General features: G+C 39.7%; 1 protein-coding gene across 1 annotated transcript in view; it reads left to right on the top strand.

Moving 5' to 3' along the window:
• Window positions 1-226: 226 nt before the first annotated feature.
• VAV3 (vav guanine nucleotide exchange factor 3) overlaps window positions 227-27,979 on the top strand; it is a 157,698-nt gene continuing 129,945 nt past the window's right edge. The window contains exon 1 of the mRNA XM_017834280.1: window positions 227-466. Coding sequence (XP_017689769.1) covers window positions 263-466 — 204 coding nt within the window. The 5' untranslated portion in view covers window positions 227-262. The remainder of the gene's footprint in view (window positions 467-27,979) is intronic.

The raw sequence follows: 27,979 nt of genomic DNA, 5'->3' as shown, positions 1-27,979 counted from the left end.
CGCAGGTGCGCTGTTTATGCCATCAGCGGGCGGGCGGACGGGACAGGGACCTTCGCGGACGGGCCCCCGGAGCTGCCGGCCGAGCGCTGGCCGCGGCCGCGGTGCCCGAGGGTCCGCGGGCGGGGCAGGGGCGGGCGAGGGGCGGTGGGACCCGCCGGACCCGCCTCCCGGGGCGGTGCGGACACGGGGCGGGCCGCACGGCGGCGGCGGGAGGGCGCAGCAGGAGCCGCTGTGGCCGCAGCATCGCGGCGCGGTGGCGGGGATGGAGCCCTGGAAGCAGTGCGGGCAGTGGCTGATCAGCTGCAAGGTGCTGCCGCCCAACCACCGGGTGACCTGGGACACGGCCCAGGTCTTCGACCTGGCGCAGACGCTGCGCGACGGCGTCCTGCTCTGCCAGCTGCTCAACAACCTGCGCAGCCACTCCATCAACCTCAAGGAGATCAACCTGCGCCCCCAGATGTCCCAGGTACGGCCGCGCCCCTCGCGGGGTCCCCGTGTGCTTTGCCTCCGGCTCGTGGCGGCGCGGAGCGGGACCCGCGGGATACGGGAGCGGGATGCGGCCGCTGCCCGTCTCCAGCGCGGAGCTTGCGCGCCCGAAGGGAGGTGAGCGTGGGTCGGACCCGGGGCAGTCCCCGCCGGGCGCCTTCTCCCTGCACGGCGTGGCCGCCCGGCCCGGGCTCGGCGCGTCCCGGGCGGTGGGGCAGGGCTCAGCTGCAGCTCCGGGCTGGCGGCTCCCGAAGCCCCCGCGAGGGGTCACAGCCTGCGGCGGGAGGCGGGTCGGGCGGGGGCCCCCCGCGCCTCTCTCGTTGAGGTGGCCGTGCTAAGGAGAAGTTCCGGCAGTACTCCCAGAGTCAGCACTTCAACATCTCTGTGTGCGTTGCTATTTCATGTGAGCAGGTTACAAATCCAATTGACCCCTTGCTTCTAGTTTTTCTGGCTGTACCTAGGTGTGTGATGGGTAGGGAGGGCGAAGGGACCGGAGCCTGGGAGGCGAGGGCGGCGGAGCACACCGGGCGGCGTGGCCGGGAGCGGAGCCCGGCCGGAGCGGCGAAGGCAGGGCAGGGGCTGGGAGGAGCGGCGGGAGAAGCCCTGGTAGCGCCTGTCAGCTGCTCCTCCTAGCTTCTTGTGACCTATGGAGTTGAATGGCGAAGAGTGATTAATAATGAGAAATCGTGTTCTCGATAGCTGGCCTTTTATTTCTGGCTTTTTAAGTTGATATTTTGGAGTTATTATTTAATAACGAAGTATAATTCCAAATTCAGCCCCGTTTAAATGCGGTTTTTAGTTCGGACTGATGTTTTGGTACTGCACCTCAAAGTTGGTTTCAGATATCGAGATAAGATTATATTAATAATTCAGGAAGAAACTATATATACATGACTTCCTGTCACTGCTTCACTCACACCTATGTCTCGGCGGAGACGGTGGCAGCCAAGGAGATGTTGTCTGCAAGGAAGCTAACTTATGAACCTTTCATGTGTTTTAAAACATTGAGAAACGGATACACTGTAACATTTCAGTGTTATGGTTCCGTTTTAGGTTTATACAAATACAACTTGCCGTTCAGGTTTAGGATACTGGCAGAAAGCAGTAGTGAATTACACTGCTTTGTCTGTCTTTGTCCATGTTTACTTACAAACCCAGTTATTTTGTATCTTTTTAATTCTTTCTTTTAGCAGCTGTGTCTTGCTACCAAGGCGATGTTTTCTGTAAGCCCACAGTGCAAAAAGGGAAAATGTATTTCAGATACTCAGAGTAAAAACTCCCAGACCCTTGCACTAGATGTGAATGGTACAAAGGTTGACCCCGTGTACTTGAGAGCCCAAGTGCCTGCTTAAATGGCATATGCAGAGGCAATACTTTATCTGAGTGATGGAGCAGCACAGAGGGTGGGCTTGTCCGAATGGAAGAAATCCAGATAAGTTTTCTCTCTGCATGGTTAAAACCTGTGAGAGTTCCAGGACTTGCTAAACAGGAGCCTTGGTTTATATTTTCATTGTAGTTAGCCTGACTGCTTCCAAACTGACCCTTTTTCACTTTAGCTTGCAGAGCTATAAATACTTCATCGATGAACTGTTGAAAATGGTCTCCTGCCCTGCTTAGAGTAGATAAAAAGCATGGAAACAGATTCTTTCTTCCTTTTTTTTTTTTTTTTTAAATGAACTGTAAGGGTGTCCTCATGACATGACACAGTATTTTTGAGGTGGCTGACTCATTGAATCAACTTCAATTAGAGACTAATGTTGCATGTCTGACAACTATTACTTAATTTTATTTTTGATGAATTAAAACCATGGTGGTCTCCTGTCTACTAAAAATAAGTACCAAAATGCTATGCTGTCTTCTGTCTTAGAGTAGATTTGGAAATCAAGATTACTATTTATTTCTCTAAGTGTGTTTGAACTACAGATTATAATTGTAGATCTTGGTTTATAATGCATCTTTTGAACTTTGTATTCTGAGCCTTATATATGTGCATTGTAGCTTCTGGAATTGTTTCACAGCTATGACAGTTGCCTCCTTGTCTGTGTGTCTGCTCTGTGCCTGAGGAACCTGCACTCCATGGTGCTGTAGACTGCTCTCTCCAGTGATGCATTTCTCTACCCTACACTGATTTCACCGTTTAAACAGGGGGAACTTTTGCTGGATCAAAACCTATAATGGATAACTCTATGCAGAATTAAATTTACTGGAAATGTTATCTTTGTGTTCTGTGAGTTCAGGATTTTGTGATTTTAGTAAGGGTCTGTGGGGTTTATGTAAAGCTTCTTGGAGGACACTCTTTCTGATCGCTCAGTGAAAAATGTCAGTAATTGTTATTAAAAATGTAGGTTGAAACTTTGCAAGTTGCTTGCAGTTTGTGGGAAAGACCGTAAAGAGCTCTTATGCAGAATTTATGCAGAAATCTCAGTGGCTTGGAGATTATTCAGTTGGTGAGATCTGCTTGTAGTTGAGCCCTGAATTGTGAGTTTTCTCAGAATACTACTTGTCAGTAAACTAATACTGACATCATAGTAAATTTGCATCATAAATTTGCTGCATCATAGGATCTTGGGGTCTTGTAGAAAAACAAGCTAACTCACCTGTTCCTTCTGGGGTAATGATTTATAGACACTGGAGGCATGGAGTGCCAGAGCAGAGTTGGCATTAGAATAGAAATTGTCTTGGCCGCTGATTTTGCAGTCCATCTGACCACGGTGCTGTGTCTGTACTGCTCAGCTGAGCTGTTTGAACTCAAATGGCCCTTATCCATCATCTTCTAGAATTGAGATGCAGCTCCCGTACTCCCTGATCTGATGTTGTTTTCTGCCACTAGGTCTTAGAATGGGTCATGGAATTCTTACTGCACAGCTCATGCTCAATAAAAACAAAGACTGAGAAGGGTAGGTTTGATGAATGGGCCTTGTTGAGGACAGACTCATTTTGGCCTTGTCTCTTACTGCTGTTGATGTTTGTTGGGCCTTTCTCTATGAACCGAGTTTTCATGTCTTAGGGGTTGTTGTAAATGCAGCAGCTCCGAAGAATGGGAAAGTGAGAGGTGCTGCCTCAGGCAGACCTGGGAGTAGGTGTCAGTTCTCTGACGTATGATTAAGTCTCTTTTGTTTCGTTACGTATTTATTTTTTCAGAATGAATATGGCAGGTCACGCAGTGATGCTCATCAGCTTTGCTCAGTGGACCTTGGTAACCCCTTACAAGCTACATGAAAAGTGTAGTGATTGTGACTGATGCTTTGGCTTCAGGTGCTGCTTTTTGGTGGAACATCATTCATTCAAAGAGGAACACTATTGCTTTGCTTTGTAAGCAGTGGGCTGCTGATGGCTCTTGGGGCAGGAATAGAAACTGAGACTGATGCTCAGCATTGCAACACAAACATGTGCTTGACCAAATGGCAGTAGGTATGTTCTCTTTTATGGACTGGCTAGCACAGGGACCTGCATGCCTTTGTCCCACCACCAGCCACGAACCTTGTGTCATAACTATTCTCCTGGCTGGGCTTTTTTATGCATTTGAGAGCTGTAGATTCTGCCCCCCTACCTTTTTGGAGATAACAATGCCTGTGCAAGAGGAATGTCTCGGTGGTTTTAGACTGCACAACATTGGGTTTAGAAGCTGTTTGAATGCTGGCTGTTTCCATTTGCATTACTGTAAGTTTATGAAAATATGTATATTTGGTTAGTGGAAGTTGTCCTTTGAAGAACAGAAGCTGATTCAGTTAGTTACGCTTTCCAGAAAGTGAGCCTCAGATGTGAAAGTATAAACCTTGCATATATAAAGGATGAGTAGGATTGTTGCTTTGCCAGTGAACCTTTGTCCTCCGGGTTGCCAGTTCACTGCTGCCTAGCTCCTGTCTGAGAGGCTGGTGTTTGTGGTGCAAGATTGCCTGTGAAAATTGGGCTTTGTATGAGATTGGAAATTCAGGTTCAGGGACACACATGTCTGGGGTTTGTTTGTTGTGTTCCCCCCCCCCAAGAGAACAGGAAAGTGTTGGCTCTATTAAGAACTCTTGTGTCAAGGCCCAAAACCACTTTGCTCTTTGAACTCCTGTGAGCTAGCACTTCAGATATTTCAACCTATGCATGTGCCATCAGAAAAGGAAATTTAAGAAATGGATCAAATAATGCCTTTTGGCCTTTAAGTGTAGGGCAGTCTGCCTGATTCAGACTTGTGAGTTGGTGTTGTGAGAGTGGTTTTAGTGCAGGCACCAAGACTACACTTTGTAGCCACTGGGAATGGAGCTAGAAGAGGGAGTGTGCTAAATGCATAGCAGAGATGTGACTGGTGTGCCAGTGTGTTGCAGGGTTTCCCCCGAATTGGAGCATCAGTCCCTGGTGACAGTGAGAGGGAGGATGGAGCACTGTAGCTCAGCATCTGTGTCTTCCAGAGCTGTAGCCATTCACTCTCCTCAGATGCTACCTCTTGGCTAATGTAGGCTGGTGAGAATAATAAAAATAGAAGTGATCCATAACAGAGAGTACTAATCCTAATATTTAATCATAATCATACAAGAACTTAAGTAATTTATCACCAGAAATATGAAACCTAAATGAACAGATTATGATGGATTTGCAGAAGATCTCATCTGTTTAATGCTTATCTTTTATCTTTAGTACTTTGCAAACTAGTTTTGAAATGGTTTTTGCAAGGCATTTAGTTAACTTGTGAGAGATTGCTAAACAGGAAAGCAGTGCTTAATGCAATACTGGCATAGGAGTTTACTAAAAGGGATGTTGACATGGATTAAATATTAAAAATAACTATTTCCTATTATTCTAATAAAAATAAACAAAGTATCCCTAATTTAGTATTAAAAGTTCAAATGTTTTCTAATTTTAGGGAGTTACTTTTTTTGGTGTGAGCATGTAGTTCAAAGGAAGTTGATTATCTTTGTCATCCATGTAATATTTTGGTGTGACAACAGAGCTTTTGTGCAGGAGTTTATTTTTCTTGGTTACAGTGGTACCAGGTAGTCTCAGGATGTGGGTGTGCCAAGCAAGACATACCTCTCCATTTCCTCTGATCCTGCCTTTGGCTTGGAGCTTCCCTGTCCCTGACAAATGATAACCCCGATCTCCTGTCCCTCGCTCCGTGCATGTGCATCCCACCTCTGTAAACTTCCCACAGGTGGGGATGTTCCCCTGTGCTTTCCCCCATGCATTCATCTGTGCTTGATTGCCTTCCACTTCCCAGCATGTCAAACCTTGTGTGCCATGTGGCTCTGCAAAGGAGGAAACAGGAATAGTATCTTGACCCTGCATGTTACCTAAAGGAGAAAGATTGGGAGTGAATTGATGTGCTGACCTCTGTGCCTGAGGAGGTAGTTTAGGATCTTAGGAGGGACCAGATGAGCTAAATAAGAAAATAAAAGGGATTTAGAGTGGTTCTTGTGACCTTCCCCAAGAGCCACAGGATATCAGTAGTCTGTTTTCCTTTGGCAGAGAGATCTTTGAGAGCACTGGTGTGCAAAATAACTTGTGGTTTTTTTGTTGTGTGAGGTGCTAGGATGTACCCCAAAGATACATTTAGATAATACAGTTTTTCTGAAACTGTAAAACTTCTTGGGCTTGAACAAGAGTTTAGAAACTGGTTCAATTTTTGTCAGTGTGTAGAAACAAGATGTGTTTAATCCCCCCCTGCCATTTTCTTGAATTATTTGAAACTAACTGTATGTTCTCATAGACTTAAAAGAATTCAGTTATTTTAAAAATATTTTCTAAATTTTCAAATTTTGTCAGTCTCTTGGCTTACTTGCTGGTGCTTTGGTCCGCTAAACATCTTCTTCACATTTAATTTTATTTCTGTGATTCTTTGTCTTATGGCCAATACAGTTTTGATTTATATTATCCATAAAAGGTATGTTTATCCATATATATGATATGTGTACATATACATATCCTGTATGTTAGACTTGGTAAAATATATTGAACAGATATTGTTCAAAGCAAAACCTTAATATGACCTCTGTTTTGTTCTAAGAAAAGCAACTGATGAAAAATACTGACCTAGTTTTCCTAGGTAATTCTTCTTACCTTATGAAGATGGAGAAAATAGTGCTTGAAAACTGATGTAGTGATTTTAATTGATCCACATTGATTCTTTCTGGTTGAAAGGGAAAACCATGGTTGTACTGTATGGTAAAGCTTATTTAACATATTACGTTTATCATACAGTTATTAAATGCAGCACACACATCTTGCCAAGAATTGTCTCAAATGTCTTCTCCTGCACAAAATATTAGTGTGCTGGCAGCTGTCTAAAGCATTATTAGAAAAATATTCATACTGGTTTCTCACAGAGGCTATAGTGTATGCCAGTAGTGGATAATTTAAGTTAGTGTCTGTGTATGGCATGCTGCTGCTGTGTCATGTGGGAGAAGCCAAATTATTTTCTGAGCCTTGTCCAGCAAAGGCGGGAGACCCATGATAGTGGCAAGTTGAAGGACTGCTTATGAAAAGAAACAAATAAATAAAAAGGGTTCAAGGAAGGAGAGATGCATATGTAAGAAATAGGAGGAAATAATCAAAAGAAACAAATATTAACTAGAGAGAATGGTCAGAAGAAGTTGGAAGCTGTACTGAAGAGGGTATTAGCAAGCAAGACACTTAAGGCTTTTGAGTTTTATCCTAAGAAGCAATCTTGGATATGCTGTGTTATTCTTGATAATGGCACTATGTTATAACATCCTTCCTTAGGCCTGTGAGTGCAGGAGGTGATTTTCCAGGCTGCAGCACCAGTGGGTGAGCATAATATAGTGGTACAGTTTGTGCACTGGTGAGATAAAGGATCTTGGATTTCTCATATGCCTCCCTTTCTGCTCTCCTTTGAAGGTCAAAAGAGTTGATGAAATCATAGTTGTAAAGGAGGAAATACAGAGGGTAAGGAAAGAAAGGGCTGCAAGGTGAGAGAGGGGCGAGGCAGCTGCCAGGGTGAGGGGGATGATCCTGCAGGGAGTGTGATGGTGTATCCATCCTGGCTGTGGCAACAGGGGCCTGGCACCTCCTGGCCCTGGCATAGCTGAGCCTGGGCTTCACTGGTGTGGGTGTTGGGGAGGAGGGTAACTGGGAGCAGCAGCTGGCAGGTTGGTGGGAGGCATGGGCAGGAAGGACTTTCAGAACACGGTTTGATATTGGTAAAATACAGGCAGGCAGGGAAGGAGACCCTTCTGCTGAAGTAACATTTGTTCCCTGACCAGCAGCTGACCCATGCAGGAATAGGACAAGTGCCTGTGGATGCAAAGGAAACCCCCTGGAGTGTGCTCCCCTCCATATGCCTTCCATGAGTCACTGCCTGTTGCAGGCAGGGAAGTACTGGCTCGTGCCCTGCATTGTGTGGGTATCTCTGAGTACAGAGGAATATGTATTGTTTTATTAGATCACTGACAGTTTTATCTTCTTTAAGTTTTACTTGATAAAGAGGTGTCAGTTTTTTAACTCATTCCCTCAATACTAAAACTGTATCTATAGTTCTTTAAAAATCAGATTGAACAAAAACTCCCATCACAAACCTTTGATTTTTTTTTTTTTTGTTCTCCTTTCTGCTGCTCTGAAACAGCGTTGCAGTACTTCCATGTCATTCCATAATACTTCATAGCAATGTTCTGTACTACCTTACATTGTATTATTTCAATATTTCAAAAACTCTTTTTCACAGAGGAGTACAAATTGATGTGTACTTTGTCAAATTGGCTATTAATTTTTTCCCCTGCACTTTCCAGTGTAGTTGGCATTATCTGGAGCTACCTTTTCTTTCCTCTTATTTTGCTTTGACAAGCCATGTTTAAGACTTGAGGCATTGTGAATTACCAGCTGTTTGCTAAGACTTATGATGTGTAAAATGAAGTCTGAACTGACATCTTTATAGTAAGGTTTTGAATTTTTATATGTAGGAGAAAGATGTTCCCTCAAAGCTCATTGAATGCTATTGGCTTCAGTTCACTACATTGTCAAGTGAGAACATATCTTTTGGAAAAATATCAATCAATGACCCTTTCTTTTATCCTGTATTACACAACAATAATGAATGTCTTGGTAATGTGAAACACTGAAGGACTCTTAGTAGGATATTTGTTTCTTTGTATATTCAGAACATGAAACATTAGTCTCAGATTTCATAATATAATGCTATTGTAGCAATTTGTATAAAAGCCACTCATGTACTATTTAAAATGTTCTTGCAGACCTATGGGTATTGTTCAGCTGTTTTATATTACAATCCAAAATATTTTGGGCCTCTAAATTGCCTTTACTTTCAATCAGAATTTTATTTTATAATTGGTTAGTAGGTATTCAGTTTATCTCTCAGTATCTGTTTTTTCACTATTCTATCCCTCTAAAAATCACTTGAAACTTATTTTAAATTATGCAGCAAATACAGCATGATTGCCTTGCAGAAGCAAACAAAAAAATATATATATGACATTGTTGCTGTAATAAAATATTTTTTGAAAAAAAAAAACAGCAACAAAACCTCAGCCATCAAAGCAAAGGATTTTTAAAGCACATTTTTAACTGCTAATGCTTAGCAGGACAAAATGATTTGTATTTCCAAAATCCTTAGATATGCCCTTTAATCCTTGATACCATCAATTTTACCTATTTCTTTCTGAGTTATATAAGGGTATGTGCTGTACAGTCTGTAGTTAGGGTACTTTTTATCCTTGCTTGTTCCTTCATTCGTACTATTTCTGCATGGAAAGCAGTCTTAGAATCATCTCAAACAATGATTAGAGCTTGGCCCTTAAAAATTCTAATCATCGAAGCAGCCTTACTTCACTGTTGGGTGGGAAATTTGATACATTAAAAAATGAATGTGTAATTTTGCCTGCCCACACTAAGCTAATAGTGTAATAACTACAGCATCATCACAGCTTGTGTAATTCCTTATGTCTTCCTTGCATGTTGGCAGTCAAGATTTAAATTATGCTTGCATGCTCCAGTGATTGACTTCAGATTCTCATCAACAACTGCCTCATGTAGCTGTGTTGCCTTATATCAGCTGATTAAAGGCCATGAGGGCCATGGTATTTTTCCCTCTGAATTCTTCAGGATCTATAAGTGAGTATGTCTGATTCCAGCATAGAGACAGTTAAAGGTAGATGGAGGACCACACCTTCCCTGCACTAATGCCCCCACAGATTTTGGGTGTCTGTGGATGGAGGTATGGTGATGACATAGTCCCACCATGTGAATTGTAACTCGAGGTGAACACTCATTAATCTTACTTATCTCTATAGAATTTAGATCAGGCTTTGAATTTCTTTTTCCTGGAAAATAAGTAGAGTGTAGGAAACACCAGAGAGAATGTTCAAACTATTGCTGTTGCCTGCAGCATCTTTTACTCTCAAAAAAGAGTGAGACTCCCTGAAGTGCCCTTGCAGGCTGCTGCCTTTGGGCTTATGGTCAGTTGACTTCTGGTTGGTTGAAAAGGGATTTCTGCCAAGGTTTTAAAACCTAACTTACATTGAGGTGGGTATTTTGAAAACTTCTTAATGCTACTTTGCAACTCAAGTTTTGCATTTCACAGCAGTACCAGTTTTGCTATTTCATGAAGTTGTGTGAGGAAATAATTGTTTCACTTTCTCTTAGTGATTGCCCCTCCATGTGCACAAAGTGCTGCAGGATTTCAGGTCATATTGCATACCTTTCTGCTTATTTTTAACTGTTGTTGAAAATTCCTGCTGAGCTTTGATTTCCCACCCTCCTTTTACTTTTTTTTTTTGTGGATCTCGCCTAGGGTTTTGAATGCTTGATATGAAATAATAGGTTTTGGGCGATACCTAGAGAGCTTGTTTGGGATGTGTGTGTGTTCTCTTAGGGCTGTTCAGTTCTAGGGGATTTTGAGAGCATTTTTATATTAAAATCTTCAGTGGTCTTTAGCAGGTGTTTATTTTCCTGAGGTTTTATATCTTAAACAAGATTAACTTGAGCTATTTTGTTTTGAGTTCTGCCTGTCCTGATCTTCTTTTTATCCATCTCAAAGAAGTGCTTTACCTTGATGTTAATCACTACAAGGAGTCATGAGAAAGTTATTCAGGGTCTGCTGTTCATTCGTTTTGCATTTGTGGCTGGCAACACTGAATATGGTGATGCATCTTCTCTGTGGGTTATGCTGAGGCCACTGGTTTCACTGTAAGTGTGCTGAACAGATGGCAATCTTTGTAAAAGCTGAGGTTTGACTTCACATTTGTTGTTCTGAGTGATGCCTTCAAGCAGTGTTGTTGGTTAGAAGGATTGTGCCTCAAAAAGCGCTGGTAGCTACTGTCACTGTACTGTTGCAGGTTTCATGAAGCTTTAAGGAAGTGACACCTGTAATCCTATTGGAATGTCTCTATAGTTGTATCAGAGGCCTATAAGTTTTCCCTTTCTGCTGAAGACCCTGGTAAACTGATTAGCTGAGGTGAAAGGCTTTGCTGACTGGGATGGGTATGATTTGCATGTGTATGTGGACATGGTGACGGGAGAGGATGCAGATGTGGGAATGGCAGAGCCATGCTGGGTACAGGTGGGCTGCTCCTCGTGAGAAGCTCCTGAGCAGCAGACTGGAGCATATTTCAAATTTGTGTGTCTTCCTAGCTATAATTGCTCAGATTCATAGACCCCTGGGGAATATGATTAATTTAAACTGTATGCATTCTCTTTTCTGAAAATGTAGGTTTTTGTAGCTTGTAAGCCCCATAGCGCATCACGTTATTTCAAGAGCACAAGCTCTAGCAATATTAATGTAATGTGGATTATTCTCTGTTAAAAATACCTGCTATGAAGTAAAAAAAAAGAAATGATTTTTTAAAAGAGATTGTAAGTTATTTGCCATGACCAATGGAAGAAACATAAGAAAGCTAATTAAAAACCCCCTGAAACAAGAGGGGGAATGTGTTTTGTAACATTCTCTTAGCACACCTCACTAGGAATAGGCCTGAGGAGTAAATTCTTACATCTGTAGTATTACAGTGGTTGTGAGTTCATGTGATCTCTGATTAGCAGTGAAGAAAGGTTGAGATGTTCTTTTTTGGGGCAGAATTGGTGTTTTGGTGGAATTTCTCTGTGTAGTTTTTCTGACTGTAGTTGTCATATTAATTAAAGACTTGGTCTTTCTAGCTCAGAACTCATGTCTCTTTCCATGCAATGGGAGGGCAAGCATGGGGAATGGCTTTCTAAGTCTTAAAAATGTTTTTCCAAATTTGCGGCTCAACATGCAGGACCACAATTATATTTTACTAAATTCTTCAGATTCAGGAATAACTCCTAAATGATGTATCTTTTAATTCCAGTGAGGAACAGTGATTTCATCTAATGTGTCTAATCTAAAATTTGTGGTTAAGCAGTTCAACAGGAAAATTAGTCCTCAAAATGTTTTGCAGCAATGCCATTCTTGGGAGATGTTCTTAAAACTATGTGGAAAAGAAATGTGGTAGTATTTAGCTTTTCCTGTTTAGTACTGAATAGCTTTAGAGTTTGACCTCAAAATCCAGTGTTTCAATAAAGTCACGTTAAAGTTTAATGAACTTAAAATGCCTTTCATCTTGATTTGAAAGAGCAGCAGAATTTGAAATGTGAGGATTTCTGTTGGTTATTTCATTTTCCTGACAGGTCTGCTAGTGACAACCTTTTTTCAATTTTCCCTTGAAAATGTGTTTCTCACATTTCTCTACCTTGACTCAGGTGGCTCGATCTTCTCTATCAGAAACTCAGACTGCTCTGTGATTAATAAGAGATACTGCTCTGACAGGTCTGGGCTATTTTTTTAATTATTTTTTCTCTCTTCTTGTCTATAATTCTCACCCATTTTGACTCATCTCTGTTCTGCAACTTGTGCTCTGTCCTCTCAAACTGGACTGTATTACTTTCACCTTCTACATTTGCTTTCCCCCTCCCACTTGTATTTCCTTCTCTTGCCAGTGCATCTGTTTCCTCTTTCACTTCTTTCCTGATCCTCTTTCTTCCTTCCAACTGTTTGCCCTGCCCTGTTGACTTCATCCCTCCACAGATTCTCTGAAATATGCTTCCTACATGGATAAGAGCTCATCTCCTCCGGAAGCTCTTTCCTGCGTAAGGGAGAGTGTTGGGCAGGAAGGCTCCAGTGGAGGTTACATTTTTAGGACCAGAAAACACAGAGGTTTCAAGGGATCAGACAGCTCTTGACCGATCAGTCACACGTTGGGCTGTTTTAAGCTGCTTTTCAGTGACTACGTTTTGTAAATGCTTATTGTTTTTGCTTTTACCCATTACTTTAAAAACTTCTGCCTCCTTCCCATTGCAGTCGGAGGTTTGCAGCATATGTGAGGGCGTCCCCAGAATGGTTTTGCTTCTTTGCTCCAGATGGACTGGGCAGAGAACTCTGGTGGGGAGTGATGAGGATAAAAGCTAGTGCTGGAAATTTGCAGGGTGAATCAGACTGGAAACTTGTTCTTTTCAAAAGCAGCATCACTTCAATCCTGCCCTTCCCACGAACCTCTGGAGATTTGTTCCACCATGGCAATGCTTAAGCAATATTATTCAGGGGCTGTGTCCTCAGGGAGCAGGTGGAGGTGGGAATGGTAGTTATTTTTAACCACTTTTCAGATTGATTATCAGTGTTGCTTGCAAGGCAGAAATAGGCCAGTCCTACCAGCCAGCACGCTCATCCTGCAGCTCCCTCATGTTGGGCATCAAACTCCATGTTTTCTGTTTCTTCCTCCAGTTAGCTCCACTCACTCTTCAGAGTCTGATAGACATGATAATTTTGTTTCTTCTTCTCAAGCCGGAGGTGACAAGACTATTTACGCTCAAAGTGAAACAACCACTACACTGTACTGTGTACACTGGTATTGTGAGATGCAAGCATCTGCAGCACAGTGGTGTCCCTGAGGGATTACCTTGATGGCTAATGGCAGCTGTAAACTGGTTAGATGTAAATATAAGAGTAACTCTATCAGAGATTCCTTAAACTTTTTTTCATTTTATTCAAACTACAATTTTTCTTCAGGTTTCCCGAGTTTTGCTTGCTTGCTTTCTGTGGATGGACACAGTCTTTATAGGCCTGATATAATTCATAGCACTGGCAGGCAGAGAAGGAGGTGATGCCCAGCTGGTTTATTCCACTGAAGTTTGTGGATGTGCTGTAAATGAAAGCTCAGTAGGGTCAAGGCATAAACAGTGAGTAACTGTTCTGTAAATGTGCACCTCTTGTCCCCATTTGTTCATGTTATTTCTCTGCTTGTGAGGATGAAGCAGTTCAATATTACCATTTAAGAGTTATTTTTTAAAGGTTCTCATGGGACTAAATGAAAATTTTGTCATACATTCCCCAGTTTAATGGAGAACATATATTTGAAGAATAATTATTGTGATACTCATCCTACTATGCTGGCTGATTTTATGGTTTCATATGATTTGAAGTACGTAGAGCAGCTTTAGACTATTTGTTTAATGATGAAATACTGATGAGAACTTAATCGAGGTCAGTTATTTTTTTTACTGCAGTGTTGGATCTTTCCTAACTTGAGAATAATTTTCCCCATGTACCCCTTCAGAATTGAAATAGCTGCTGTGAAGGAAGTGACTTTCTATTAGTTTTCTATCATGAAGGTTTTAATTGTGAAGTCTAGTCTGCTCTTTTATGCTTCCTTCACTTTATTCACTGTTTATAGTTATGAGAGTGATTTTTAACTAGGGAAAGTCCTTTAAAATTTTTTTTCTACTCTTAGTCATATTCTTTTCCAACCATTATCATGTCTCTCTATTCACTTATTGACTGTTAATGTCCCAAGGCGAAAGTAAGCTGGAGATTTTGAATGGCTACAGATTCACTGGAAGGACACAGGATGACCAAATAGTTTGTGGGTTTCTTTTTCATTTGTTTTTTTGGTCAGTGTTAAAAAAAATATTTTGGTTATGTCTACTCCCTTGGTATTAATGATAACACACTGATGGTTGCTTTAGGGTGACTAAAACCTTCTTTGGAGTAGAAGTCTTCAACAATTAGAAGGAACAAATAAATGGATGACAGATGTTTCCTCTTTTTTTTCCCTCCCCTCATTTGGCTTTGAAATAGCCATGATTTTAATTTTTTTTTAAACTTGAAGTTTTCAAAACAGGAGTCATTGATGAAAAGAAGTGATTTCCATACTGTTGTGTTAGGAGGTTCTTGAATTTCCTATGCATGTTCTTCAGTGTCCTCTATTCTGTTCAAGAAATTACCACATTTAGCAGACAGTAACTTGACTTGTTTTGACAGACATGGAGATGGGACAGTTTAATTTTTGCTACCTCTCTGCAGTTGTCAAAAAAATTAATCTGGAATGCCCTTGAGTGGCAAGGCATAGTGGTATTAAAAAGGCAGTGTCATTTGAGCCAGAGGATCTAAGACTTATTTTCTACTCCAGCTCTCTGATGACATTGCAGGATTGACCTCAAATATATTATTTTCAGTCTACTTTTTAGTAGCAGTCGTGCTAATGGACCTTCCTTTAAAATAGGCTTTGAATGTATCTCGGAGGTTTTAAAAGTTTAAAACCTGTTGAGGTTGAAACTGTTTCCTGCTGGTTAGATCTACTGATTTACAAAAATGAAGTAAAAACTATTGTTATATTTATCACTTATTCCTTACGTAGGCTGATAAGTATTACCCCTAATATCCAATTGATGTTTTTGCTTGTGTTTTACTTAAAAAATAAATTCTGTGTAGAGAAGTTGCATCTCTTAACTCTGGTGTTGCCGTCATAGGTGGATAGAATGTGGACAGTTTATTGGCCCCCTGCCATCCTTAGGGAGTCATTTTCTCTGTGAGTTACAGAGATCAAACTTCTACAAACTGTAGTTTGTGTTGCTTATTGATGGCAGGGTGTGCACTTAACAGGCTTTAGCAGATGTCTGGATAACTTGTGTCTCAAGTCAGAACTACTGCCTCTTTCTGCCCTGAGGAGACTTTTGAAACTGGTGGGAAAACTTGAGCAGAGTGACTGTGGGAGAGTTTGCCAAGAATTTGTATGGAGATGCTCCACTCCTGATGGGGTGGCCTCTTGCTGGTAGCGGATCTGCACACAGGTTTTGGTGGACCTGTGAGTCACGTTCAGAGGCTCAGTCACTTTTTGGTCAGCCGTGGGTGGCACAGCTGTTTGCAGCCGCGGAACAATGAGTCACAAACTCGTGAGTTTCCAGTCCTTGGTAAAGAAAATACCCCCCGTAGCTGCTCTTGTGTTTTCATTTAGAAATAAAAGAGCAGTGCAAGAGATAAATAATTAGGCTGACTGGGTCAAGTACTTATTATATAATGACTTCTTTCTTTTTAGGAACACATATTGAGAAGTAGCGTATTATTGTCACAAATAGAAAAATGCTAGTTCCTGAAAAAAGCAAACAGGATCTGAATACAAATATTTCCTGAATAATAGAGCCAGAAAAGTAGTTGCAAGGGTCTGTTCTAATTGTTTTGCCCAATTACTCTCCTGTCCTTGTTTCACGTAACCTCACTTATTCTGATCCATTAAAAGACCATTGCTCAATAATTTTTCTGTCTAGTTTTCACACTCTCTTATCATCTTTCAACAAATCAAACAAGTCTGTCTTTTGCTACAGACACTCCATGCTGCTCCTCTGCTTATCTGACTGAAAGCCAAGAATCAACCTTGCAGTATTGCTGTGTCCATTTGTCTGAAAATCACTATTGTTACTTCTGTGCTGAGAACCATCTCCACAGAAGAGCAGAGGAAGATCTGTCATTGTTATAAATTCCCAATTACAAATTGCATATATATTGATTTTGTTATTCTTTCTAATCTCCACCTGCTTTGCTGTCTCAATAAGCTATTATGTCTTTTAGAAGATAGTAACTAATCCAGGATCATATTGCGTTTCATTTAGATTTTGTTTTATTTGACTTGAATAGTCTGTGGAACAAAACAATACTGAACAAAAGCAGATATAAAACTAGGCTTCCTAGACAGAATTTGGGCTTCTTAGATATTCTTACAGCTTAGCTCCCATGTTTTCATTCAATATGTTATTTAAAAAACACCTAAGGAGTCATTTGTGTTAAAGTGATGGTCTGTTAGGCAATTAGTAAGCTGATGCCTGTTCAGAGGTCTGGAAATATGTTATAGCAGCTGCTTGTATTGCTTTTGAAGGTGTTCTTTTCTATAATAGGTTTAAAAAAATATTTGCCTACAGCTTGCAGGTAGATGCTTTCACTGTCCCTATGTTAGGTTTCTGTGTTTTCCTTTATGTATGCATCAGTGCTACAACCAGTAATGGGTTACTGCTCAGGTAGAAATTTTTAGCCATGACAAGAGTGAGTGTTGATTTTTATGTAGATTTGTGCAAATAGCCAGTGTCTTGCTATGATTTTGGAATGCCATTTTAAATGTTGTTGATGATTCTACATTTAAGACAATAGGGATGTATTTGTAAAACCAAGTTAAATTCTGTGTCATGCTATCATACAGTGCTGCGAAATAGCTAAGTATTTGATTTGTTCTGCATGTATGACCACCTTAGATTTTAATAGGATTAATTTTATGAATAAAACAGGTAGGATCCAGCTCTCTTGATTAAGTTCAGAAGATTAGCAGAGGACTTCCTAAGATAGCAGTTCTCAGGTCCTCTTGGTAGAATATTTCTGGCACTGTGTATATTATTTGTAAATTTAAAAGACATGAAAATATAGGCATGAAACTAACAGTAATCAGTTACACAGCCCTTCTTCCAGGGTTGAGGAATACCTTTTACAGGTGTGTTTAAGAGTGGTTCAAGAAATTTTGCTTTTCATGAGGTCACCAATATATATATATATAGTGTTGTTCTAAAGTCATTCAGCTGTAAGTCAGTAGCATAAAGACTGGGATGAATTCTTTACTTCGAATTGATCCTTAACACAGTTCATCACCTATGGACACTTGGAATAACGTGCCCAAACTCAAAGCACATTGTACTCTCATCATTGGAATTATTATTTTGGTAGAATGTTCTGTAGTTCTTTTCCCAAGGTGGTCGTGTAGCAAGAGAGTGAAAATATCTGGTGGCAAGATAATTGTGCTTGACAAGGTATAGAAGGCAGAGTTCCCCAGGTGGTTATTGAAAGGGGGCTCTTGTGTGTGTGACATCTCATTCTGCCCCCTGATCTGAACAGCTGCTGCTGGGCTTCATCAGCACCCTTGAATTCTGTAGTCTATATTGCAGGAACTGCCAATATACAGTAAAAAGAAAGCATCTGCTGGTCTGCTGGTTGCCTTTTACACTGCTGAAGGATTTAATTATTATGGGAACTGAGACAGTGCACTGGAGGCTTTGTGGAGGTGTTAAACTTGCTCTGCATCTTGGGCTTCATGCTGCTCTCTTGTTGAAAAGGCAGCTTTTGTGTGTGCTTTTGTAGGGTGTCCCACGTTAAAAGACCAGGTCTTTTAACAATTATGTTGAGTTCTTTACTAAACCTGCCTTCATGCTGATTATAATGAGCTGTTTGAAACAGCCATCTATGTTATGGTAACTGAAGAATAATTTTCTTAATTGAATTGTAGAAAAATATGATATTAGTATCTTAAGACTCAGCATGTGGTATGGTTCAGTAATGCAGACTTCTCACTGGTGCCCACATACTCAATTTAAAACCCTTATTGTACTGCATCAAATTACTCAGCAGACTAAGAGTCCAGATAATGCTAAATTATACTCTGCTGCTCAGCTTTCAAAGTATTTGGTTTATTCAGAATTTGATTGTTTTAGGCTATCTAATAAATACTGACAGTTGCTCTAGGATTCTAATTTTTTTTTCTTCTTTTCATAAATACCCTTCATTCTCATGAGACCATGCTCATGATTGTTTTACTTTGTGAGATGGCAAAGGGATATCCTTTGAAATAGTTTTGGACTGTTCCTTGGTCTACTTCACCTGTTACTGTTAGGCAGGGTATCAGTATGATTTAGCTGTGGCATGAAATGGGCCACATATAGAGGTGACAGTTGAATTTCCATGAGCATTCACTCACTTGCCTCTGCTGAGATGATCACAGCTGTTAATTCATACTAGTGCAAGTAGATATTTATGCAATTTTGACACATCTCCCACACAAATTTGGGCTGCCTTCAATGATGCCTTTCATTTTGGCAGACAGCTTGAGGGCAGTGAATGCAGCCTTTTAGACAGCAAGTGCCTATGATGGTGTACAACTGAAATGCTTTGTGTCAGGTTAACCTTTCACTGTTTGCCAGCCTTCTTAAGGGAGGAAACCTACTGCAGCTTCACAAAGAGTCATCTGATTTTAAGTTGGTGTTGTAAATTAAGGTTGCTGATGGTAGATTTGTTTTCAAACTTATCAATTCTTGCATTATACCAATACTTCACTTTCAGTTCCTTAATTAGGAAGGTTATATATCACTGAAGATAGGAAGGGCAGTTTGCCTCACACTGGCTGAATTTCAGGATGACATGGTAGAAAACAGTTGTGTGTAAAAAGATGTTAGTCTCTACAGGTTTAGAGTTGTATTTTAACTGTCTTAGAATTTTTGGAAGTTGAGAACTCTTTTCCTGTATCCTGTTTATCACAGGAATTGCAGTTGTTGATCAAACCACTGTTTCATGTACTTGAGTATCTCATCATCATCATCTGGACCAGATTCTTCAGAAGAGAAACCCTGTAGATAACTGTGGAGGATGTAGCATGCCAGGATATCTTTACTTCCAATCCTGCAAATTTACTGATGAGTTTGTTTTCCATTCGTGGCTATTCCCACTGGTTTGTGATTTGGGTTTCTGGACTTATCTGTTCTACTTACTTGATTTGCAATCCTTGAAGTATTCCCTGAATATATTGGAAACCCCTGTCCTTGCCACGGAGAGCATGGTCTAATAAACTGCAAACCTTAAATGACACACCAGCAAAAATAGAACAGTGGATTTTTCAAATAGGTAACTAGAGGACAGTTGTATTCACATTGGCAATTTGTAGAGAGCTGTAGTTCCTTCAAGTCTTGCTAGGAATTTATTCCCTGATAAGAGTTTGGAAAAGAATACACATATACAATTCCAGAAAACATTTGAAGTGTTTAATGAGTCATGTATGTTGACACTAGTGAATGTTAATAAGAATACAGTTCCTTTCTGTTGGAAATTGTAGACCTAGTACCTGATCTGTGATCTGCTGGTAAGAAATGGAAGAGCACAGGAGTTATTTGGGTTCAGCTTTAATAGATAGTGACTAACCCTGTGAAGGTCATCAGCCCCCCCACTTGTGTTGAATTTCCAAAAGAGTCAGTGTTGACAGCTTTTGAGACTTTTTAAGTGCTTAGAAAAGAACAAGTTAGTACATGCTAACTTAAAAAATTATTTTAAAGCCACACTGCAGGTATTTGTAAAGGAATTATATAGCTGAAGTCCGGGTCTGACTTGCAGAGCCTGTGTCCAGGGTACTAGAGCCACAGTTTATTCACAGAGGAGATCTAGTTCAAATGGTGATTTCAGTGCTGCTTACTTTTAGGTGTGGGATAGAAATAGGGAAAGGGATTGTGTTTCTGTAATGGAGCTGGAGTCAAGTGTGGATCCTTCAGGTGAATTGTGTGCCTTTAGTCTGTATGACAGCCTCTTGTCACACCTTCATAGGGCTCCTTACACCCCAAAATTAATTTTCTTTGCACAGATATAGGGAAAATAAGAGGTCTTGTCATATTAGAGACTTTCTAAAAACCAAGCATGGACATGAATAAAAGATACTAAGATACAATGGAAGCAGCTTTTTAGTGTGCCAAGCTACTGATATGGAACAGATGCTTTGGATGTTCTCTTTAGCACAGATGTGAAGATTTGTTTCATACTGTAGCTGTAAGGTTTTTCATGCTTTCAGTGTGGATATAATTTTTTTCTCTGATTATAAAAACACTGAGTGCTAATTTGTTTGAGGCTTTCTATCCCTTTTTCTTTCAAATGTATCAGCAAGGCTGTAGGCCTTAGGGTCCCCTCCTGCCCTGAATAAGTTTAAATACTTAAGGTAGGTATGAGTTTTGAGGTTTCTGACAACTGCTAATTTTTCATCAATTAAGTTGAAATGTGAGTGATTAGGAAGCCTAAGTTGGGACCAATGTTCAATACATCCAAGTAGAAAATCAGTGTCCTTTAGACTTCTACCTCTTACAGAAGCAGCTTTCCATGTTACAATTGTAAATACACCTTACAGCACAGGGACCACTGTCTTACTTTAAATGCTAGTTTCATAAATAGTTTTGTCTGGAGCATTTTAACACCAAAATTTTAAAACATTTATTTTCCCGCGGTTTGGCTTTTATTTCGTGTTTCCCATAATTTAATCAATAGTGACTCAAGTCTCCTTTTATATTAGCGTTCTTTTCCCCTGATCTTTCTCTCCGTTGTCTATTTTTATTTTCTTTTTAAACTTTTGTTTCAGTGTGTGTCTGTCCCTTTCCTGTTCCTTTTCCTGTGGTCATCTTTTTATTTCCTTGTTGCTGTCTTCCTCCTATTCATGTTCTCGTTAGGACTATTTTCCATGTTCCCTTTGTCTTCCTTCTTTTTGCATTTGTTTGTAAGACACTGAGATCTTCAGTGAAAGACATTTTAGGGGTGTAACTTCGGGATATAAGGCAGGTAAGGCTAATTATTTGAAAAAGTAACTAAATACAAGAACCCCCTAGGTAATCTCTGTGTGCTTTATATGTTTAATACTGTGTTACGATTGCTATTCTTTTTGACGAATACTGCAGAATAGATTTAGGTAAATCTTGCTAGTGGGGAACGAAGGACTCCTCTAAAAATTGCCCTTTGCAAACAGATGCTATCCTGAACTCTCCCACCCATGCCTCTTGCCAGTTACATTTAGGTAATTCCAGTAGTTGAGGTTTTATGGCCCAAATATTCCCATCTGTTTAGTGACTGTGTGCTTTCCTGAATCTCTCTTAGTTTTCATCTTGCAATAGTAAAGGAGAAAAGGTTTCTTGTGTTTTCAGGCAGCCCAGTGATTCCTGTTCTGATGCAGGTGATAGGCCATAGAAGGTGTTTGGTCAATGTGTTTCTGTGACCACTGAGTAGAAGTTGCCACCTTCATGGCTCATTGGAGTATTTAAGGGACACAGAGAATTTAAATGCTTCTTCACCCTTGCTTGCTCAGCCACTGTTATAGTGCCAGCATAGCCAAGGAGAGAGCTGGGAATGCAAAACAAGTCCTAAACTTCTTTTTTTCCTGCCCTCTATTCACTCCATATCAGTACTAATAAAAGCTGAGCATCCTTTGTGCTTCTTCAGCTTTTTTCAAGTTTCAATTTCCATTTTCTTTCTTTGAAGCACAGAGAAGAGCAAATGTACATAAACAAAACTTCGTACTCAAGCCAAAATGTAATAGACACAATTGAATAGTAGTCAGGAATTTTAAGAAGAGCTTTGCTATGAATATTTAATTACTACATTAACTGAGCAAATAAAGAACATACTATTAATATTCATACAGTGTTAGCAGTGGTTCAAAGGAATTTAATATGTTTTATAGTTCATACAGCATTTTATGTATTGTGTAGGCCTCCAAAGAATGCACACATCTAGAAAGGTAATAATACTTCAGATCTCCTTAGCTATTCCTTAGACCTATGAATTAAGAAGTGTCTGTTGTTCTGTGCATAGCACATTTCTTAGTAAAATTCTTCACAGTATTGTAATGGTATCAATCTTGAATGCTTTGTTACCCAAAAGTGGTTCTTAAGCAATTATACAAAGAGCTAAGGTATAGGCTGTAAACTGGAGAGATACTGATAATGAGCCTGCCTCTTCCAGGACTCAGTGTGCTGTCTCCTCCATATTTATTAGTGTACCTGCTTTGTAACTTTTTGGAGAGCAGAGTTTAGGAGGTATTTAGCATTTGACTTCTTTGCTTTTGCTTAGAGCTTTAAAAATATTGATCATCTGAATGACCGAGATGGTGTTCGCAGAACGAGAGACCAAATGCAGAACCTAAAACTGAATTCCTTTGCTGTGGGTGATGTGTTTTTCCTATGTGCATTGGTTTATTTTTTAAATATAATTTACAACTTAATAGGTTTTACCTAAGAGTGAAAAAAAAAGAATAATGCTGACTTGGGGTATTGTGGCACTTAAATTAAAAAAAAATCTCTGGAGACAGCCTGGTAGCTTTCATTTGCTTACTGAAAATAGGAGCACTCAACCTCTCATGTTGACTTGGTCTTTAAATTCCTTGTGGCCCTTTTGCCTACACTCAGTAAGACTCTGGATTTAAAAAAAAGGCTCTAAGAAAAGCTGCACACATATGAAAAAGAAAAATGTTACAAATGCTATTCCTGACTCTGATATTGCTCTTTTCCCTCTTGCTGACTTATGAAAAGACATTAATAGATGTTGAATTAAGACTTCATCAGTGGGTCCATACTTCATTCACTTAGAAATCCTTACAGCTTTTTTTTACTGCATATAGTGATAATTACTCCTTTTGGCAGAGCAGAACTAATCTAATGTACTTTGGCTGCTGAAATCTGTGAAGAAGCCAGGAATGATTTCTGTGTTAACCCTGAATGTGCAATTTTGTCAGTACCACAGTGGGCCTTTGTCTGATTACCTTATAATCTGATGTTAATGAACACACCGCTCTTAAAAAAAAGTGTCATCTAATAGAGGTATAAGGTGCTCCTGTTTTGGTAACCCAGCTTTTGGGATTGTTCTGTCAAGGATGGCATGTACTGGGGAACCGTCCAGCCTGGCTCACAGAAAGGAGCCCTTGATATATGAGCAGCTGTATCTCTAAGTACCTAATTTTCCCCTGTTATTGGATGTGATTGAAAGAATTTTAAGGAAGCTAAACATTTCCTGTAGGAGCTGATGAAACCCTTGGGTCTGTATCTCTAGTTACTGTTGCTTTCTCCTTTGTGTAGGTTCAAGGTACAATTTTGGTCTTGCTGCTGTATAGCTTTGCTGTGGTCACAGTATCTTCAGTTGCTGACTAGAGGTGATGGCACTGCTTGGTCACAGTAGCAAGTTCTAGGATCTTTCTCAAATTTGGACTTAGCAGGATTCAAACAGCATTATTGTGGAATTTATATTGCTCCTATCGGCACAGTTATTGCAAGAAATACTAAAACAAGTGAGAAAAGAAAATCTACAACCCCATTAACTAAGTTCTTTGAAAGAAATTTTGAAGAGGTAAGTTCTGTTTCGGTGCTTTCTTTCACTGAAACAACTTCACATATGAATCTTGGTGACAGAATGTAGAAAACCAATTCTTCCAGTTAAATCCATTATGGCAATTTTCACATTTCTCCTCATGCTCAACAGGTATAAGTGCATTATTTTCCTTTTTGTATACATTCTGAGGAACAGGATGGAAGTCAAACTGAGAGATTCCCAGCTAATCTGTTCTCATCAGCATCCCAGAAACAGACAGGAAAGGTCAGGAGCTCATGTTTTGCAGTAAGCACTGAGGGTGTAGAAAAGACCATTTAAGTGTTATGGCAGTGATCTGTTCTATTCTTCTACCTTTTATCCTTGTATAATTCTGCTTTTCTAAGACCACAAATTACCAATAGAAAAACCTCCCATATTCACAAACCTGTATGTGGCTCCTTGTGTGCAACATCAGTATTTTACAAATTAAAAAAAGAAAGCAATTGTACCTTCTGAGAAGTGCGAATTGAAGCCAAATTTGCTCATCTCATTATTTCCTATTTATATACTGGTTTCAAATGTCTGGCCTTTCCTCAACTATTTTTGCCATAAAATGCTGCTGTTATGTAAAATGATATCACTTTTTGGTTTTTCCTCTAAGGCTCTTTAAAGACTAGGCACAGGCAAATAGCTGCAGCAGTGTAGTTTATAAAGTGGTACCATTTAGAGGAGGAAGAGGAGGGGAAGATTTCTTGACTTTCTGTCACTGATATGCCTTGTCTCTTCCACAGGAGCTGAAATGGATTTAGTGGACAATGGGCTAAGTAGAGTCCTTTTTCCTGTGTTTTCACTCTTTCATCACATTTTGATGCTGACTTGGAGCAACTGGCCTCAGTTTTCATGCAGTTAATGGGAGGTTCCTGAAGTGTGTATGGGGTTGGGAACACAACATGCCAAAAAACAGTGCAGTGATGAAGGCATGGGTATTCAGTGTCAGCAAAAGTGAATCACACTGGGAAAATACCACCTTCCCTGACACTGAGTGATGGTGATCCATTTTGGTTTTAATACCCCTTGTACCCGAGCACCTGTTTAGACTGTCTTAGATCACTCAGGCTTTAGTATGTTCTCTAGTTTGTCCTAAATGCTGTATGAATGTCTGATCCAGATACAAATGTAAGGGAACTGCCAGCTTCCCAAACTTGTGACTAAATAACCACGCTTGTGACTCAATTGCCACAATAAAAAGGAGGTGGAAGTTGAAATGAATGCAAATAGCTTTTTTTTTTTTACCACTCTTGGTAATTAAAAAAAAAAGTGAGTTAGAACTCTGTCTTTCCTGAACACTTGTCATTTCTCGGCCTTTCAGTTTTCACTTGCCTGACTGGTGTTGCTATGTTGGAATTTCGTATAAATGTCTTGTGGCACAATTTAATCATCAGAGCTCTTTGTGCTGGTCTCTGAACGCCTGTAGAAGGGCTTTTAGTACAAAGGATACATCTAGATAGTGAATACTATGGTCTGTACCAAACAGACCTGTATTCCATTGAAGTACTTCGTTGCTAAAATACATTTTCTGAGAAATACCACTTAGATTATATGAATAGAGGCTATATGACTTTTATTTTCTTTCTTTTTATTTTTGCATTTTATCTTTCACTTCATTAGAGGTCTGGTTAGAGAATTCTGTCTTCCCTGTGGGCAGCTAGAGCCCTGCCTGTGCTTTTAGTGTCTAATTAGTCATTTCTATTCTGTACCCTTTGTAAAATATTTCTATGCATTTCTGTCAGCACACATAACCATGTCCTGTGTGGAAAAAACCTCAAAAAAAAATGTTTCTTTTGTGTGAAGTGGCAAATATTGTGGTAGAAAACAGCATGCATTTTCTGTGGAACTTGATACAATTTGATTTGCTCACTCTCTTGTGCTTAAAGTTCAGACAAATATAGCCCCAATTATATAAACCATACCTTCTTTTTTTAGGTGGTAGACATTTAATTTTTTTCAAACTTGCTTTTCATTTCAATGTGTTCAGTTAGTGCCTCTTAAAAAAATTAAATTCAGTGCAGAATGGACCAGAGGCCACTAAAACTCTAATCTGTTCCATAAAAACACAGTGGTTTATCACAAGACTTATACCATTTCAACAGCCCTGACAATGACAACGTTACAGGTTTGTAGTAGTATGCCTTATGCTGTGAAACATCAGGATGATCTATAAATTATCAAGATATTTCTAAATGTTAATATTGAAAATTGTTTCAGGATCCTGAACCCCAATCACAGGATCACAGGATAGGTATGAGTTGTGATTTCTGTCCCTCTGTGTGCTGGATGTGCTTTCCTCTCATGGTTTTGCCTGCAGGTGAGTGAGGGAGAAGTTGTGTTTTCCACTGGTGTTAACATTTTTGGACTGATGGCTTATACTGCCCTACTGCAATATTTTTACTGATCTGTATATTAAGAATTCTGGACTGCTGTCTCCTGATATAGCCCTGTAATTAAAACAAGGGAGGCAGAATGAAAAAAAGGCATTATGAACTTTTCCAAGGGAATGTTTTTAAGTTATGTTATTATTTTTTTTTTTTTTTGAACAAAGAGAGACCAGTTCTTGTACTGAAAGACAATGTTTCCTGTGGAGAAAACTTTGAGAGATCAGACCAAGTGAGAGATACTTAGCACTTCTTGCATCTCTGAGAACTGGGTACCCAACTGCTCTAATGATCCCTTGTGGTCTGCTGAAGGATAATATTTTCCTTTGAAAAAGAAACACAATAATGCAGTAGGTTTCCAAGTATCCCGAGGACTGTACTTACTAATGAGAGACTGAAGACCGATGGTGCCTTTTTCTTATTGCCAGCGAGGAGAGTTGTCTTTTATAGAACTTCTTAGATTTTAGCAGTATGCTCTTTTTCAATTTGGAAGTTTCTCTTACTAATTTGTACTTCTTCATACAGTAACCACAGCGATAAAAATCTTTGTTTTCAGTGAGGAAAATTGTTTCTTTAGATGATTGCATTATAAAGTTTTGGAAATATTTTGAAAGTTTTCTGGATAATATAATCAAATAACTTTTCCAAAACATGAGTAGCATATAATGAAGGGTTTTTTTAAAGAGTTTTTTTTTCTCATACATTTTATTGAAAAATGAATTAATTTAACGTGTTTTTGGTTTTAGTAGTCTCACAGTTTTATCCTTGTAGCTGCTGTGGTTAGCTTGATAGTTAGTAATAAGACTTTCATTTTACAAGAGAAAACTGATGGATACTGAATCGTTAGATGACCAACTAAAACTCGCTAAGCAGTCTTTGAACTCTTATGAGTTAGACTATTATGTCAAGATGCCTATTCTGCTAAAGGCACTGGTTGGCACACACTCATTGATGATGTGGTCCCTTCTCAAGTGCAGGCAGATTTGACAAATGGTTTCTAGAGTCCACAAGACATGTAATATAACTGCTGTGCTGTCATTCATATGGTTATTGAATATTAGATTATAATTATATCAAACCTGTTTAATGTAATGGTACAGGTTAACGTAATGAATTAATATTTAAAAAAAAGTGGGGGACAACAGGGGACAACAGGGGACAACAGTCTTCTTTGGTCTCTCTGTTAGAATATTCAAAATAATTTAATTTGTTACTTACAGTGTAGGTGCTTTAGCATTTCCTTTAAAACATGTGGGCTTGTAGTTTCTTGTAATATGCTTTCCAATCGACTCACATATAATTCATAGTAACGATAATTTAAACAAAAGGCCAGTTTCACAAAACTGCCCCTGAATTTGAAGAAACCAATAAATGTTGTTGAAAAAATGCTGCCATCTTTATCTTTCATTGTAGGAGTCCTCTGTTAAGAATAGTTGGAGACATTTTGCAGAAGGGAAAGGGCACTTTGTGCATAACTGCTGATCCATTAAACAGTTCTTCTAGCTCTATGGAGAAGCTAAGTGCAACTCACTAAAATGCTCTCTGTAGCGAATCTAGGTCAGATTTTAGACCCATGACAGCTCCTGTCTCTCCCTTAACTTCTTGCTCTCTTTAGAGGTAAACAACTTAATGCAGCTGTAAGCTTTCTTTGCACTGGCAGACGTCAGCACTAACTAATCTAAACTCAAAACTTAGGCTTTAAAAAGGTAGCTGAGTTTTCCAAGTGAGGATCACATCTGTCAGTGGTTTTGAGAATTTTGATGTAAGAAAATAGTTGGGTGTTCAAGTTTAATCAGTATTGTGCATTGGACAAACATAGTGGCCACTGATAGCTTTTAAGACAAATAATAAAAAGCCTGGGGAAAGCAAACAGGAAGCAGTAATCACTTTGTATGTGCCACCTTGTTTTTAAAGCTGCAGAGTCCCAAACCAGTTCCTCTTCTGGTTCCTTCTGCCACTCATGGTGGAAGAA

The sequence above is a fragment of the Lepidothrix coronata genome, unplaced genomic scaffold (assembly GCF_001604755.1).
Source record: "Lepidothrix coronata isolate B3197 unplaced genomic scaffold, Lepidothrix_coronata-1.0 Scaffold231, whole genome shotgun sequence".
NCBI lineage: Eukaryota > Metazoa > Chordata > Aves > Passeriformes > Pipridae > Lepidothrix > Lepidothrix coronata.
The sequence above is the reverse complement of the archived record's forward strand: the minus strand, read 5'-3'. Positions and strand labels throughout refer to the sequence as shown.